Source organism: Trachypithecus francoisi, unplaced genomic scaffold, assembly GCF_009764315.1.
Source record: "Trachypithecus francoisi isolate TF-2019V2 unplaced genomic scaffold, Tfra_2.0 Lachesis_group21, whole genome shotgun sequence".
Lineage (NCBI taxonomy): Eukaryota > Metazoa > Chordata > Mammalia > Primates > Cercopithecidae > Trachypithecus > Trachypithecus francoisi.
Window position 1 is genome coordinate 14882292 of NW_022681467.1, and position 17781 is coordinate 14900072.

General features: G+C 40.0%; 1 protein-coding gene across 1 annotated transcript; it reads left to right on the forward strand.

Moving 5' to 3' along the window:
* The first annotated feature begins 2208 nt into the window (after positions 1 to 2208).
* LOC117068248 lies at positions 2209 to 3682 on the forward strand. The gene has a single exon (XM_033185339.1). The coding sequence runs from the start codon at positions 2544 to 2546 to the stop codon at positions 3183 to 3185; it is 642 nt and encodes a 213-aa protein (XP_033041230.1). The 5' UTR covers positions 2209 to 2543; the 3' UTR covers positions 3186 to 3682.
* The last annotated feature ends 14099 nt before the right edge of the window (positions 3683 to 17781 follow it).

The following is a 17781-nucleotide window of genomic DNA, read 5'->3' on the forward strand; positions in this document are numbered from 1 at the left end:
GTAAGTAGGAGTTCATAAATGTGAAGGTCATGTGATCAAATTTGGATTTTTGCATTGTGAGAACATCATTCTGTGGAGTAGAGGACAGATCAGGGAGGTTCAGAGGAAGCGGAGGTAAGCTAGCACAGTTTGTAGGCATCAGATCTGTGGTGGTGGCATTGACCATGAAAAAAAGGGAGTGCAAGGAATTCAAGAGTTATTTAAGAGACTAACTGCAGAGTTTGATGATTACCTACTGGGATGAGGAAGAGGGAGGTGTTCAGAATAATTCCCAGTTTCTGGCCTGTTTGAGGGGAAGAATGGGGACACCATTTTCTGAGATAGAAAACTCCGAAGAAAAACTAGTGGGTGCTGGAGATGAGTGGTTACCATGATCCTGGATTTAGTCTTGCTCATGTCGACTTTCAGGGCTCTTTGAATGACATGAGTGAGCTAGACCTTAGACAAGAATTCTTGGCCACAGATTAAATTTAGTGATGAATCTGTGTGTAGGTGTTATCTGAAACCACAGGCATGGATGGAAAGCTTGGAGAGACAACAACAAGGACTGTGTCTTTAGAAATGCTAACGGTGAATTATTTCCAAATGAGGGTGATCATGCAAATGAGATAGGAATGGAGACAGAAGAGAATTAGGAAGAATTGTATATATCCGTCATGAAATTCAAAGAGATCAGGTTTCAAAAAAAGGGAATGTTTGAATCGAATGCTAATGAAAAGTCAAGTAAGATGAGTCCTGAATTATGTTCACTGGATTTAGAGACATGGAAGTTGATTGAGTGTTGGGGAGAGAAGACAGATTGAATTAGATTGAGGAGTAGGGCAATCAGATAGAAATAAACAGAGAACATTCTTTGGAAAAGTTTTATTATAAAAGCATTTTGGGTATCATTTAAATTAATAGCAAATAATTCTTACCATCTGCCAAATACCAGATCTTAATTAAGCATTGTGGAGGACTTAAAGTATATGATGTATATTTGTCCTTATGAAAAATGCAATTTAATTTCCAACACAAGGCAGTTTCCTGATGAGGATATAGAAATAATTTGTGAAGAGATAAATATAATATTTTCTAAGGTTTTACAACATTTCAAACATATCATTTTATTTCATGCACATAGCCCTGTGAATTAGGTGAATTAAATCTTTGTACTGTAAAGGAGGTATATGTTTTATGTCAATAATTTTAGATAATCTAGGTAAGGAAATTTTAAAAACTAAACACTAACACATAGATATAAACATTTTTGAGGTATTTTCTTTTAATAATGTTCTGTGTAAATTATTAATATGACATTTTACCAATTGAACAGAGAAGAAAACCAAGAATCAGATAAGTTAAGTAGTTTTCAGAATGCCACTCAGTTGTAAGTTGAAAAATCAGAATTTGAACATTATTCTGTTTGATTTGAAAATTTAGACTCTTCCTTCTCCCACCACACTACCTGATAAATAGATATATGATTACCTGCTAGACAAATTGTATAAATTAGACATCCCTAAGAGTGAGGAGAATTTTAGATGGGCAGTGTCAAATATATTTCACATAGCACCTGGGGTTTGAGCTGGATTTTAAAAGACAAATAGGATTTAGATAAGGAAACAGCAAATTATGCACCTTGGGCCAAATCCAGCCCACTACCTTTTTCTGTATGGTGTATAAACTAAAGAGTGTTTTTTTAATTCTTAAATGTAAAGTGTAAAAAAAGGTTATTAATCTTTTAGCAATATCAGTTGCTCCATTTTGCCTCTTGGTCCACAAAGTTTTAACTATTTACTATTTGATCTTGTATATAAAAAGCTTGCTGACCTTGATTTAGAGAGATACATGAGGGGTGGGGCCTCAGGTTAGAACAATGCCATCAACCTATTTCTAAAGGAAGAAAACACAGGGGAATATTCTGGGGAAAGGGAGTGGACCAATCCAGAAAAAGAGAAGATCCCATGCACTGTGATCAGGCTCTCAGCTGTCTTTGTTACTAGGCAAAGAAGAGTGGTCAATATTTTCCTACCTAAACATTTGCACAATTATCTCATCAACTAGATTTTGAGACTCTTCTGGGCAATAATCATTTTTTTTCCTACCTGTGTTTCCCAGTAGAGTCTCACACATGGCTGGTCACAGACTACTGACTCAATCAGTTAGTTGATGAACAGCCTCACGTCATGTAGACAAGCTAGTTAATCACCAGTGTCCTTTCCTCTTTAATTGTCATACACTGAGTCACAGCCTTCCCTCAAATACATCACTCTCAGGGACAACAAAATGTGTCCTTCAGTTGTAATCAACGGTGGGAGAGTGCAGGAGAGAAAAACGTCCCAGCAATTTCTGCTGCCGGATGCGCACCTAATTGCAATATCGACAAGAGAAAAGATGGGCCAATTTGACTGTGCCAGTGTGATCTTCCAGCTGGATCACGCCATTTTAAACAAGACGGGCTTGCCTACGTTGGAAATAAGGATGTTCAGTTTGCAGTAAATTCTGTTCGGAGCCCAAAGCTGAGCCCAGGGACCCCAGCAGCATAATCAAGGCCGTGATTGATGAGATGTCAGCGACTGTTAGACACAGCGTGTGACGCATCCAGTCACCGGGGATGTCACAGCACCTGCTGCTGCTGCTACCTTGGGGTGTCGGGGAAAGGGATGCGCCTGACGTGGCCGTCCCCTCCCCCAGCGCCCCGCACGTGTTCGGGAGGAAGGTCGAGGGGGCATCTGCCATCAGGAAAGACAAAATGGAGCCACGCAGGGGAAAGCAGCATGGAGTGGGGGAAGGTGGCGCGTTCCCGGCGCAGGGAGAGGAAGAACAGGTGCTACTCCGAGGAAGACTGCCGCTGCTCCCCGGGCCCTGGCAGCCTGCCCCGTGGCAGAGCTAAGCGCGCGCCGGCCTCCTGGCAGCGGAGCCTGCGGCGGAACCACCACAGCGAAGCATTCTGTCCCCTCGCAGCTGCTCTCCCGAAAACTACAGGTCCTCCAGGAGGCCAAAATAAACCCACACGCAGCCTTGTCTTCCGGGAGAGGAGAATGTCTGTTTCCCCACGCAAAATGATGTTTAAGATCCCTGCCCGAGGCCCGATTCCGCAGTTAAGCATCAACTGGCCGGTTAACGGGATTGTTCTTCCGCTTGGCATTTGCAAGGCATGGATTTTTCTCTGTTCTCTCCTCTGCCAAGTCTGCCTCCTCTGAGGCTCTCTGGGAGAGTATTTGTAACTCTGCAGTTCAGTTTAAGGAAAGAAAAAAAAAAGACAATTAATTCTCCAAAGTAATCATGTGGTCTTTAAAATATTGTTATGTAAATCAAGCTAAGGTGTCTCTAAATTCATTAAGTGGGTTGGAGGGTTACTCACCCTGGAGGGCCCCAGCGAAATTGGCAGAGACATTTTCACTACCTAGGTTGTGGTTATTGACCTTTCCTTCCGTCTTGCTTACACTTTCCTAGGGAGGCGGCAGGAACTCCGAGGAGCTTATCGGAGTGGCAGAAGGAAAGCCCCCACTGAAAATGCCTGTTATGTACCTTCCGGGAATGGCCCTCCTCTTTCACCTCCTCCCAGCCCCAGCTGGAATTCCCAAATGTAGCCTAAACCGGTACCATACCTGCTAGGCAAATTGTATAAATTAGACATCCCTAAGAGGGAGGAGAATTTTGGATGGGGAGCAAATAAAGGAAACGGAAGCTGCCAAAACAGTGAGTCTTGGTCAGAATTTCACAGTCATTTCTCAGGTCTGGATTCGAGGATCTAAACACAGGGGAAGTCAAGACAGATTGTTGCCATCCTAGCTACTTTTTGGAAAAGGGAAGCATGTAAAGATTGACTCCTTTTTCTAGCATTCTTCAAAGAGCAGGAAAAGTGGGGCAGTAAGTATTCAAAAGCATCTGTTTCCTGCCTGAACCCTTCTGAGTACCAGAGGGGACCAGCAGAAGAACCTGCTATGGTCGGTAAACATGCAGGGAAGGCTGTGGCATAGGAAGCCAGGCCCGCAGCTGAGCCTCCCAAGGATTAAGACAGACATTCATTGAAAAACTGTGTTTGTGTTTCTTCCAGTACTGTTACTTTTTAAGGTATAATTTACATACAATAAAAGACAGATTTTTAAGTATACTGATCTATGGATTTTGACAAATATATGTGGAACCCACCACCAATCAAGAAACAGAACTTAGGTCGGGCACGGTGGCTCACCTCTGTAATCCCAGCACTTTGGGAGGCCGAGGCAGCAGATCACCTGAGGTCAGGAGTTCAAGACCAGCCTAACATACAGTGAAACTCCATCTCTACTAAAAAAATACAAAAATTAGCTGGACATGGTGACACATGCCTGTAGTCCCAGCTACTTGGGAAGCTGAGGCAGGAGAATCACTTGAACATGGGAGATGGAGGTTGCAGTGAGCCGCGATTGCACCACTGCACTCTGGCCTGGGTGACAGAACAAGACTCCATCCCCCCCCAACCAAAAAAAAAACTTGTTCATCACTGCAACAGATTCCCTCGTGCCTGTGCCCTGTGTTTCAATCTTCCACTCATCAAAGGACACCTCTGATGGATCTGCCTTCTGTCATTACAGATTAGTTTGGATATTCTAATGTCATATTAATGAAACTACACACTATGTAGTCATTTTCTGGCTTTGCTTGCTCAGAGTGATGTTTTTGAAGATCATCCATGTAGGAACATATATCCAGAGCATCTATATGTAGTTTGTCTCATTTTATTGGTGAGTAACATTCCATGATATGGTTATACCACCATTTGTTTATGCATTCATCTGTTGATAGACATTTGGGTTGTTTATTGGTTTGTGGCTCTTATGAATAAAGTTGCAATGAGTATTCTTTTAGGTTCATCTGGATGGATATATCTTTTCAGTTCTCTTGGATAAATACCTGGGAGTGAAATTGATGGGTCATAGGGTAGGTGAACGAATTTAATGTTATTAGGAACTGCCAAACAATTTAGCATATGGTTTGCACCATTTATCATTCCCTCAGAGCAGTATTTGAGAGTTCCAGCTGCTCCACATCTTGCCCAGTTACAGTATTGGTATTGCTAGTGTTGTTTGCTTTAGCCATTGTAGTAAGTGAGAAGTAGTATCTGATTTCAGCCAAACTTTTGCAAAGCAGTTATTTTCCTGGGGACCTATTGCTGAATTCTAGCAGAGATTTAGCTGGGCTATGAAAGGAAGAATTACAATAGGAAAAAGGTTTATATTTAGAGTCAGTCTGCATATTTCAATTTTTAAAAGAAAATCTCTAAGCAGAAATTTGAGTTTAATATTTCTCCCCAGAAGTCTAGTTTCCTTAACACCTGTTTATAAATATTTACCTTCACATTTTTAATGACGACAATGTATATAGCACAAATACCAGGCACTTTAAAGTATAAATATTCAACACAGAGGTTTCCAGTTGTTTCTATGTAGGACACAGAGACCTCTCTTCACATACAGGTCTATGGAAGGCTTGCTGGCAGTAAAGGTGGATAAAAACTGATGCCCTGGAGAATAAGGGCTTCCTGGTTTGGGTGTTTTCTTTGCTAGGGGTGTGATTTAAGGCAAGTTATCTTGCCTCTGTAATGTACCATAATATCTGATATGGTTTGACTGTGTCCCCACCCAAATCTCATCTTGAATTGTAATCCCCGTAATCCCCATGTGTCATAGGAAGGACCCAGTGGGAAATGACTGGACCATGGGGATGGTTTCCCCCATGCAGTTCTCGTGATAGTGAGTGAGTTCTCAGGAGATCTGATGGTTTTATAAGCATCTGGCATTTCCTCTGCTTGCACTCACTCTCTCTCCTGTCGCCTTGTGAAGAAGGAGCCTGCTTCTGCTTCATCTTCCACCATGATTGTTAGTTTCCTGAAGCCTCCGCAGCCAAGCAGAACTGTGAGTCAGTTTAACCTCTTTTCTCTGTAAATTACCCAGTCTCCCCAGTCTCAGGTATTTCTTTATTGCAGCATGAGAACAGACTAATAAAATATCCTCCTCCATAAACTAGGATAATAATATATCTACCTCCTGGGCATGCATCTAAAACCTGAAACCACTGTCTGGCATGAGGGAAATGCGTAATAAATGCAAAAACATTCAAAAAAGCTAATTTTTATAAGTGATTTGCCCTATCTCATTCTCCTTTTCTCTATCGAATGTAACTGCAGGGCTGATCTGGCATCTCAAGGCCACCTGGAATGAAGTGCTGAGTCTAAGGGTCCATAGGCAGCTGGCATGTGATGTGATTCTAGGCTTCTAAAGAAATGCTCCGGAGAAATATATCTCTGGAAGATGGGACCTGGAGGGATTTGTGTAGCCTTTGACATTTTGTGCACACTTGTGGGAAGCTCCTGAAATTATGTACAAAACTCATAAGAATTTTTTTTTTAACCTGTAGCTTGCAGCAGATTCTCCAAGGGGACTGGGATCCCAGGGTCTTTTGGATCCACTGCAAAGTAAGGTAGGACCATTGAAGGGTATGGAATAGATTTTAGAAAAAGAGAGTATTAGGATTGAGCTTCAGTTCTGCAACTTATCAGCTAGTTGTTTCTGACCAAGTTACTCAATTACTCTAAGTCTCAGTTTCCATATCTTTAAAGTTGATATCACAGTATTTTGTATCTCACAGGGTTACTGAGAGGAATAAAAAGATGACATGGGCCAGGTGTGGTGGCTCACGCCTGTAATTCCAGCAATTTGGGAGGCTGAGGTGCGTGGATTGCCTGAGGTCAGGAGTTCAAGACCAGCCTGGCTAACATAGTGAAGTCCCATCTCTACTAAAAATACAAAAAAATTAGTCAGGCATGGTGGCACACGCCTGTAAGTTCCAGCTACTTGGTGGGACTGAGGCAGGGGAATTGCTTGAATCCAAGAGATGGAGGTTACAGTGAGCTGAGAAGGCACCACTGCACTCCAGCATGCGTGACAGAGCAAGACTCTGTCTTAAAAAAAAAAAAAAATGACATGATTGACATTCAGAAACTGGAACCTAGTAAGTGCCAAACAAATATTAGTTCCCTCCCCCTTCACTGACCTAGATTATAGAAAGAAGGCTTAGCCTCTGTTAAATTGCAAATGACTTTGGGAAAGATAATAAATTAATTAACCATTCTCACCTTAGTATGAATGTACCAAATCTTTTCTTTCAAACAGAAATCTTGCATCAAATATTAACAGACCATAGAAAAGAAAATATACAAGGACTAAATTACTTTCATTTAGAGAATTCCCTTAAACAATAATATTAAATTAACGGATAAATTTTGAGACCTTTCTTTTGTATTTCTGTGTCTCTTTGTATCTCTAAAATTTCTTTTCATAACTATAGCAGCCCAAATATATATATATATATATATATCTTTAGATATCAGAGTCCTCTTATCTTTTAACTCAAGAGTCAGCAAACTATGGCCCATTGTCTAAATCCAACCTGTGGCCCATTTTTGTAAATAAAGTTTTATTGGAATAAAATAGCTCCATTTGTTTACATATTGTCTATAGCTGTTTTTGTATCCTAACACAGGGTTGGGCAGCATGCCAGAGACCACACGACTAGCAAAGCCTAAAATTCTTACTGTATGGCCTTTTACAGAAAATGTTTGACTCCTGATTGACTCCTGTTTGACTCACCTAGTGCCCTCTTGACACTTTGGGGATATGCAAGAAAGCAAGAGGAGTCAAATGGCGTAAAAACGTGGCAGGAAGGCTGGAAAGAGGCTATGATTCCCAATGCAAACAAATCTGGGTTAAGGGACAATCACTTCATTATGACTTACTAATTGATCACCCTTCTGTTTATTTAGAACTTTAAGAGCTTACCAAAATCCATGTCCTTTATAAAATCAAAAAGAAGACAGACTAGTGGGATCAAAGGAAACTCCATAATACAGTGGGTTTTAGAGAATTTTTTTCTAATCTTTTATTTTTTATATTTATATCTTATATAAGGTTTCTAAAAGAGTTTGAGAACTATAAATCAGGAACTGAATATTTTAAAAAGTTAAACATGCCTACATAAACTATGTGAAAGGAACAGAATGGAAGAATTTAAAGAGTAAAAACCTTAAGGAATTAAAGAGTAATTTGAGGTGAACATCTATCTATTAAGGGACTGTGATACTGTGATAATTAAATCATCAGTAAAAAAAAAAAAAAGAAGTATTTTTGTAATGGAAATAAAGTATGAGGGGGAGGGAAAAATTAGCATAAATTTAAAAAATATTACGGCCAAGAAAATTTTAGGTCTTTGATTCAAAAGGATATTTCTTTTTAAATTTTTTCTCCAACACAGAGATATTTTGATTCACATCCTTTGAAGGCTTTGCTTTCAGAAGAACTGCCCAGATAAAAAGCAACCATCCCTCTCACGGACGAGTGTGGAAAAAGAAGGAATTTAGGAAAAATAAGCGTGGTGAGGAGGGAAAGAGTTGTAGAGGGAATTGAATTTTGCATGCGTAAATCTGCCAATCACAGCACAGCTGGCCAAGGACAAAGGACAATAATAGATGGAGAGATGATGGAATCCAAAGAAAAACTTTTAAAACCACATTTATGAGAATGAAGCCTACTAAGGGGATGGACAAATGTCCAGGGCTTCAAAAATGACTTTCCTTAAGGTTTTCTCTGTAAGCTCTGAAATTATCTCTGGGCAATGGCTGAGAAGTCTCTATCTCTTTATTTCCTTTCTTTGGGGTGGTTGGTAGAGGATGCAGCTTGAAGTGTTCTTTCTCTTCCCTTCATGAGACAGGAGTGGTAGCAGATGAAGTAACTTAGCTAAAGCAAAGCCAGGTTTGTCTTTCTGATTTAGATTCTGTGAGTAGAAAGGACTGCATATGGAGAGACAGAGAAAGGAACAGGTACAATATAAAAATGCAAAGACCCTTGGGATAGAGTTTCCTTGGTTCAAGTTTCTTTGATCCTGGAGCTGGAGGTGCGAATTCTTGTGCAGGTGATTTATTGAGGTGAGTGTAAGAGTAGGGTTCTCTTAGGGGAAAACATGGGCAAGGGATGTGAATTCAGTAGGGTGAGGCAGGCAAATTGGTGAAGTAAGTAGGTGAGCCTAACTTCATGCCTAATCTCATGGAGATTTCTGGAGTATGAATTGTACCACAGAGTAATTCCCACCTTGAGGTCAAGGATAGCCAATTTGTACCTAATGTCAGAGGCTGAAGTCATGAGCTGCAGACCATTCCCAGGGAGTGGATGAATACCCTGCTTACCTCCTCCCTACCTGCCCACAAGTTAAGTGACTTCTGTTGTCCAAGGTCAATTAAAGTAGGGGACAACTCCGAGTCAGTAGCAATCAATATGGCAGCTGAGGGATGGGTAAAATGGCCCATTAAAGAGGTTTTGGGTGGGGCACCAATTCCTACTCCCACATATGCTAAGATTTGATCATTTAGAAGTAATGACTAGGTCTCTTAGTATTGGGTACAATGAAGGGGTCACTAGGGTTGGGATGAGGGTAGACAATGTCTTATAAGTAGTTGACTCCTGGCATGGGATTGAATCAAAGGAAGCTCTATTCCATCCAAACCTAGTGTCTCCCTTCCTCACCTATCTATGTACATGGAATATTTCCCTTTCTCGCCTATGTACATGGAATACCGGAATTAGATCATTTATTTGGAGTATTTATTTTTTTCAGATAACATAATTAAATATGCATTGAAAAGCAGTAGACAGTATTACTAACATTACTCTTCAGATGTAGGTCCTAGAAATATTTTGACTCTCTAGATGTAAATGTATTTTTTTTTCTTTTTCCAAAATAAGAAAAACAATGTGTTTTCATGTTTCCTTTAGTTGGGAGAAAAGTTAATTCCATTTTTAATTGTTTCTGCTCCTTTACTAAGTTTATTCTATTTTATACTTGTAAAGTAATATGAAGAAAAATTCTATTTCAGATAACTAATTGCAGCCACATTCACATATTTCATTGATACTAAGGTGAATGTTTTCCCACACTTTACTATTGCCAAAATCAGAATGGATGCTGCCCTTTACTATCCCTTTGCATCAGGTGAAAGTCAGAACCTAGCAGCATTACCTGTACTTATAAAAACTTGGTTACCACTTCATTTGTTTTATGTACAATGTTGTTACTATCTGGTTTCTGTTTAATTGCCATCAATAATTTGGTCTTAAAATATCTTGAAGGCAGAAATGCAGAAGGATAAGGCTTTGGGATATTAATGTGATATTAATGAAGCATATGTTTTATGTTGGAGGAATGAATGCAATTCCACATTTTCTTGCAAAGCTACACCAAGGGCTTTATGTTAATAAGAAAGGAAGCTACTCACAGGTAAAGCAGTTAGGTTTTGTTACCAAGGCACAAGCAAAAACATTATCTATCCTGTGCCAACCAGTGCAACTGAACTCAGGAGAAACAGTCACATCCTCTGAAATATGTAAAAATAAATAAACTGATAAGCTGATGTGACTGATTTGTGCGTTGCTCAGGACTAACATAAAGGTATTTTGATGTAGTTTAACTGGCAGTCTGTTTTTTAAAGGTTTTATCAGTACATTTACATTTTACAATGAATAGGGGCTAACGTTTCATAAAACATGGTGCTAGTCAACAGCATAGTCGATCTTATGCAAAATTATTTTGGAAAACAACTTGAGGCGTTGATGAAACCTGGATGATGAAACCGTCAGGGTCATATCTGAAGTCAACAAAGTTAGGTTTATTAGTTTGCTGCAGCAAAGGGAAAATAGAACTCAGAGGAAGCCTTGGAGAATCTCAGTAAGGGGGATTGAAGGAAGGTTTCTGATGGCGTTAGGGCTTTGGATGAATTTAAGGAGAATTAATAAAGCAGGGATTTGCTCTAGATTAAATGCTGTCAAGAGATTAGGGCAAATTTCATCTAGGAGGCAGAAAAATTAAAGTGAAGCTAAGGTGTCTAGTCATTGTGGTTGTGGAGTAAACTTGTCTCTGTCACATTGCAAACATGATCATGATGTGAACTTATCTAAATATTACTTATATTTAATTGGGAACATCATGGCCTGGTTGCCAGTGGGGCCATTGTAGTACAGTATGTGAAAAATTCAGTGGATTGGAGTTGAAAGCCTGGTTAAAAGCCACACATCTTTTGGGTGTGGGATTTGTTCAGTTTTCATAAACTTTCTGAACTTCAGTTTCTTTAACTGTGAAGTGGATCTACTAATAAACATTTGAGGTGGTTGGTGAGAAGATAAGATGGAAATGCAAACACTGATGACAATAGTAAGCATTAAAAATGTGTAGAAAACTTGGTGATGCATGCCTATAGTCCCAACTACACAGGAGGCAGAGGCTTGAGTTTAGGAATTTGAAGAAGCTGTAAGCTATGATGGCACCACTGCACTCCAGCCTGGGTGACAGAGCGAGACCCATTTTCTTAAAAAAAAAAAAAAAAAAGTGTTGATTCCCTTTAGGCTGTCTTGCATAAAAGGCCCAAGCTGCTGGAACAGCTCATACCTTGAGTGGAGGTAAAGGAGGGAGATGGGTGTTTTGGGAAGATATAGAGTTTGTGCTGCTAGGATATGTTTCCACTGCAGGGGAGCAAATTCAGAAGCAGAATGGTTACAAGGCTCGCACACAGCTGGAGATTCAAGACCCATCTGATGCATCTGATATTATCTTCTCCCCAAAACAGACCCTGAGCCAAACCTTCCTGGCAAGTGATTTATTAAGGAAGGATGCCCTGGAAAGGCCAATAAGGGATTGTGGGAAGCAGGAAAAAGAGGAGGAGGAAGCCAAGCGAAAGTGTGATTTCAAGTGAAACCCCAACCTCAGCTTGCTTCTGCTGGGGGCTCTGGAGCATAAATTACACCCCAGAGTTTGCCCAGCCTTAAAGCAGAGGAGCCAAGCTTTTGTACTTCTCCACCAGTTAGTCACTAGCTATGGGTGCCTGTGAGACTCAGGCTCTGTGCAGGTGCCCATGGGAGCAGAAGGCAGCCATTAGTAGCAAAGCAAGTGGAAACTAGGGGAACAGGTGCACACTGCCAATAAGAGGGATATGAGGACATCCAAAGAGAGCACCAACAATGTCCACCTGTGGTGAGGAAACAAGTTCAAAGAGGCTTTCATGGACTCGTTCCTGGGAATCTTCTCTGGTCCCGCCACACTGTTGTGATACCCTACTATCATTATGTTCATCTAGAGAAGCAATGCTTCCTCCAGAATCGGTCACTTCCTGGTGCATAGCACTAATTGAAAGGCTAGCATTTCAAATGAAATATGTCAGAGATAATATTTAAAAGATGTCGTTCTGTCTGGCATGTCACCGGAGTGTGACATGACTACAGGAGCCCTGTTAGAAGTAATGAGGCAAGATGAGCTCTAGCGGATTCATTCTTCAGAACACAGCTCAAGCACTGAACTAATATTATTACTGACCATAAATGTTGTTAGGGAGATGTGGAAGGGATGTTAATGCCACTAAGCATTACAATCAAATCTCAGTAATGACCAGTGAAGCAGGCAAATAAATTGTAGATTATGTGTGCCGTGCATATTCATTCTTTCAGAAACCTTAGCTTCCTAGCTTCAAGAATTTCACGGGCTTCTTCTGCTGCAAGCACTAGGCTTAAAGCCACACAGGAGGAAAAAAAAAAAAAAAAGAGCTGGCAATTCTGTTAGAATTCTCTGAGTCCTCCGCTATTAAGTTACCTTCCTTCCTTCCTGCTAATGAGATGGAAAAATAAAGATGCAGATTTGCTACTAGGTTAGACACTCTGAGTGCTAATGCAACACATTTCTGTTGAATCAGGAGGTGTCTGGAAACCAGACCAGCTTCGGCTATCACTTGCAATGCATTGTGTAACATCAGGCTTCCCAATCTTGTTTCTCTGGCTCCGGGGCTTGCCAGGCACATTTTGGAAAAAATAAAAAGTCCTTGTCATCAAGAAAGAGGATGCCATGTGTGTGCATTTGTTAAAAATAAATCTGCTCTCACCAAAAACCTATCCAGGAAAATCTAAGGAAACCCTTCAGCAGAAATACTATCCTTTCACCAATGATTTTCATGTTCTGAGGATCTCCCGGGAGCCATAGTTTCTTTAGAAATGGGGCATGACTTCTGAGTATTTTATGTTTCTTTTAAAAAGTCCGTTTTGTTGGATCTGTCTCTTTACCTTAGGGTTTAAGAGAACTAAGGTGACCCATCCAGTGGATGTTGGGTCATTGACCTCCCTTTACCCAAGTAGCTGCTGCCCCCTGGAGTCAGGCAGAGGAATATCCTGGGTACCCTCCATCCCAACCCACTCCACTCCCAGGTAAAGTAAATGCGCTGGGAAAAAATAATTCCTCAGGCGTTTCTTTGGACAATATTAGAGCCTTCACATAATAATGGTCTATAATTTATGTATCTGGCACTACTCACTTTTTATAGGTGAGATAACTCAGGTTCAGAAAGAGGATCCGATTGCCATGAGCCCTGGCAAGCCAGCAGCATTGCTGGAAGCGTCATGCGTCCAGGGACAGGGCCTGAAGTTTAAGCCACAAGACACTGCTTCTAGCTTCGTGCCGTCAGCTATCAGGATTATGGATCTAGAACAGAGTGGGTTTGGAGATCTCCTTTGTTCTATAGCAGCAGTTTCACTGCTTGGGGTCTAGCTTGTTAGCACAAGAGAAGAGGACTCCATAGCTTCTGTTTGGCAAACCCAGGGATTGAACGGTGAAAGGTTCCTCGAATCATTCTGGGATTTTCTCCAGAGTGAAACCTAAACTTCTTAGGCTCATGTTTCCTTCTCTTTGGTTCCACGAGTGCCTCAACAGCCTGGATTCATTCCCCAGGAACCAAGTCATCCGGGCCAGTGGTTCTCTACCCCACGTTGTTCTCCAAGAGTCCTTGACAGAGAGAGAGAGCGCTCCACGTCTCATTAGGCAATTATTGATGGCGAGGGGGTCTTATCCAACTATTCCAGGAGTCATGGGATATTTATATTAAAAAATAGGAAAGGCAAAGAACCACCATTCCCAAATTAATTTGATACAAAGCCTCGTTGTTTCCTGCTTCCTCCTTTTCAAAATGATTAGTTTAACATAGAAGCATATTGAATACTTGGATATGATGATGAGTAAATCATGTCTTAGTATTTTAGAGTTTTGTGGAAATCTCTTCTTCTACCACTAAATACTGCATGAACTTATTCATTATTCATAAAAATTAAATATTTCTCTCTCTCCTCTCCTCTTCTCTCCTCTCCTCCTCCTCTCCCACCTCCGCTTCCCTTCCCTCCCATCCCTTCCCATCTTGGCCAAAGTAGAGGGGTTGGCAGCAAAAGAGTTCTGGGGAACATAGCATGGATACCATGCACTGAATAGCTCTATCTTAATCCCTTGCTGCCCAAGAGACCAAGCTGTAAGGTGGGAGGCACTGGAAAAGAGCAGAGAGAAACAGAGGTGACTGAAAATTACTAGTGACAAAGTGCCTAAGTCCTTGTGTACCTCTTATAAGAACATTACCAGAAAAGCATCTGACTACAACTTTACTGTTTTAAACATTTTTGAATATTTTCTACTAAAACTTAATTTAGTAGGCAAAAAATTGAGACTTAAAAAATTAAAGGCTCTCATCCACTCATTTTGGAAGTATGTAATGGGATATCATTATGGATACTTAACTGACATGACAATAATTTGAAATATGTATCGCTTTCTCGGCAAGTCATCTTCACATCTCCTGGATGATAGAAAATGAATAGATCTTAATATCTGAATTCTCTGGGGATGGGAAGGGGAGCAGAGTCAACAGGGAATTCAAACTTTTATAACCAATAGTCTTGTGACTATGGTAACTTCTGACGGCACACTCTGAGGAGGAGGAGGAGGAAGGAAAAGATGGGCAGTAAGGAAGGGACGCACATTTAATGATGAACACAAATGTGGAAGCTTGAGAGGGACAGCGAGGAAATGGGAAGTTGTAGACAAAATAGTAAACTTACTTTCCCAGCATCCATCACTGAAAAGCCCTGGAAATTAATCTACTCCGTAATTGTGTCATTATGCCATTTCAATGGCCATTCATTTTTATTGTATGCCAAACTAATAGTGAATAGTGGAGATACATCAGTATGAAAACCACACATAACCACCACCTTTATATAGTTTATAACTTAATATTGATCCAAGTCAACCCCCACTATTCCTCCAAATCAACCCATACTCATTGTGCCACTATTTTGCATAAAATGAGACAGATACAGAACTCACCATTAAGCAGTTTATAGTATGTCAGTAGAAAACATAAATATTAAACTCAATTCTTAAATTTATGCACTAGCTTCAATTATGGTATCTCAAAAACTTCTTGTAAAAATCTTGTGAACAATTTAAAGATTACTTTTTTTCATTATTGTTAATTTTAAAAAATAATTTAGGAATTAAATGGAAGCTCAGAGGACTCAAGTGATTTGCTCAACTATACAAGCAAGGAATGAAAGGGTGGCTGGGCTGTGGCTTCGGTTTTTTTTCGTCCTTAAACTATGCCAGCTCCCTGCAGCAAGGGTTTTATTTTTAAAATAAATAAAGAAATTAACATAAAAACCTATCACTACTGAAAAAGTACTTAGTATGGAAAAAAATTTTATTTGCTACAAATAAGGTATGGAATCATAAAAGACAAGACTGGAACCCAAGGTTAGGGCAGTCTGAATAGAATCACACCTTGTGGCCAAATACTGATGGAATCTACAATTGTAGTGGGGGAGTCCATGATCTCAGTGGAAGAAGGTTGCATTTTGGAATCAGAGAACTTGAGTTTAAATCCTGACCTTGAACTTATTACTTGAAAGACTTCAAGTTAGGTTTCATCCTTTGTGTTCTGATTACTCTCCTCGCAGGTCATAATGAAGATTATATAAGGCACTATATATAAAGCACCTACTACTAGTCAGTATTGTATATTACCCTTCTTTTGGAAAACTAATGCTTTTATAGAAGGGAAAGTGAAAATTTGGGTACTTGGTTTTCTTTTTTCTGTGCCCATCTGTATTAGTCAGGTAGAGCCAGGTTGGTGTTCGTTTGAATAACGGGGGACTATAACCTAGTTAAATTAGCACATAAAACTGACCATCACAGTCCATCCCTTGTCAACTTGGTGTCCATACACATCTCTTTAAATCATATCTAATATTTTGAAGGCAACAACAAAGACATGCTTCTATCTAACATAATGCAAATATCCTGCAAGCAACTGAAAATACTCCAATTCTTTCTCCAGAATAAGATACAAAGTCCTTGGATAATGTTCGTTCTTTTCCTTGATTTCCTGTAACTTAAATACAGTGATGTAAAGTTGGCTGTCACTCACACATCTTATGTTATATGATAAGGGGTAAGAAAGGAAAAAAGCAACAATATTTGCCAGAGAGATACATACACACAGACATTTACATAACAAAATAGGAAGAAATAAAACTATGAAAGTCATACTTTCTGCAATTGGTCACATAGTTTCAGTCACATAGCTAACATTTTAAGTACACTTTCTCACTACCATATTCCCTTTGCCCTCAGCAAGCACCTCAGCTAGTCGGGTTCTTTGCCAGCGAAGTGATGCAAATCTTTATTTCTGAAGGGTGTGAGTCATTAGCAGTCCTGCTTTAATTGGGATGTTGTAGTTTTCCATTGACTCTTGTCTCAGGACACGGTAGTACTAAGACACACACTGAAGTATCTTCTGTATTCCAGACATATGTTTTCTTACTATCCGTGTATCATAGAAATCCAATGTCCTTGGTAATCAAGATTAATCAGCAAAGTCAGCAAGCAACATTCTTCTTAGCTCGTTGATTCAGAGGCATGCAGAGTCCAAAGTGGCCACGTGGTAGTCTTGACTTCTGCTTCAATAGAATCCTTGTTGCGTCTCTTAGTAGAAGAATTGCACTCTTTGGAACTAAGACTTCTGAACCAGCAGAGCATAAAGTCATGGGGACAGAAGGGAAAATTTTTGCTAGTGGGCCACTAGCAGTAATAGAGGTAGTAATGGGACTCATGTTACTCCCATTTTACTCCTTGATCCCTGAACCTGTGAATCCTGGCTATGGGAGAATTGGCACCATATATTGGATGCTGACTGAGACACTGGTACAGCCCTGCAAAATACAGCCAGTAGATGAGACTCTATCTGAATCTTCAAGAGACTATTTTACTGTTCATCCAACCCAGCTGCTTCAGGATTACAGCGAATATGGTGAATTTCATGAGCCTGAGCCCTTTGCTGCATACTTTATTTACTGTGAAGTGAGTTCCTTCATCAGAAGCATGTTATATAGAATATCATGGTGATGAATGAGCCACTCTGATAATGAGTCCATGGTTTTGGCAGAAATATTGTGTTTAGGGAAAGCAAATTCCTATATAGCAGAAGTGTCTATTTTAGTAAAAATGCACAGATTTTTGGCAGTGGAGTAGAGTCTTTCCTTAAGAGGATAGAGGCCTCTCCTTCATTCAAGGTGCTGTGGGTTTGTAAATTGGCTCACATCTTGGAATCAATTAATGTGATTCTGTTTTCATGTTTCAAATTAGACTTCTGTTTACTCAACCTAGAACTCTTCCACTTATACAAAGCAAGAAAGAATTTAGCAGATTTTCATCTATTTTTTTTCCTAGGGACATCATGATCAACTAGCAGAATCTCTGCTTAGTGGATCAATATCAATAAATCCAGCCAGACTCAACTTTACATTTCTTCCACTATTATTAAACACCTTTGATATCCATTCACAAACATATAACCCAAATTTCTATCTGTATAATTTGGGAAAAATATGCTGGTTTTTCAATGTATAGTGTACT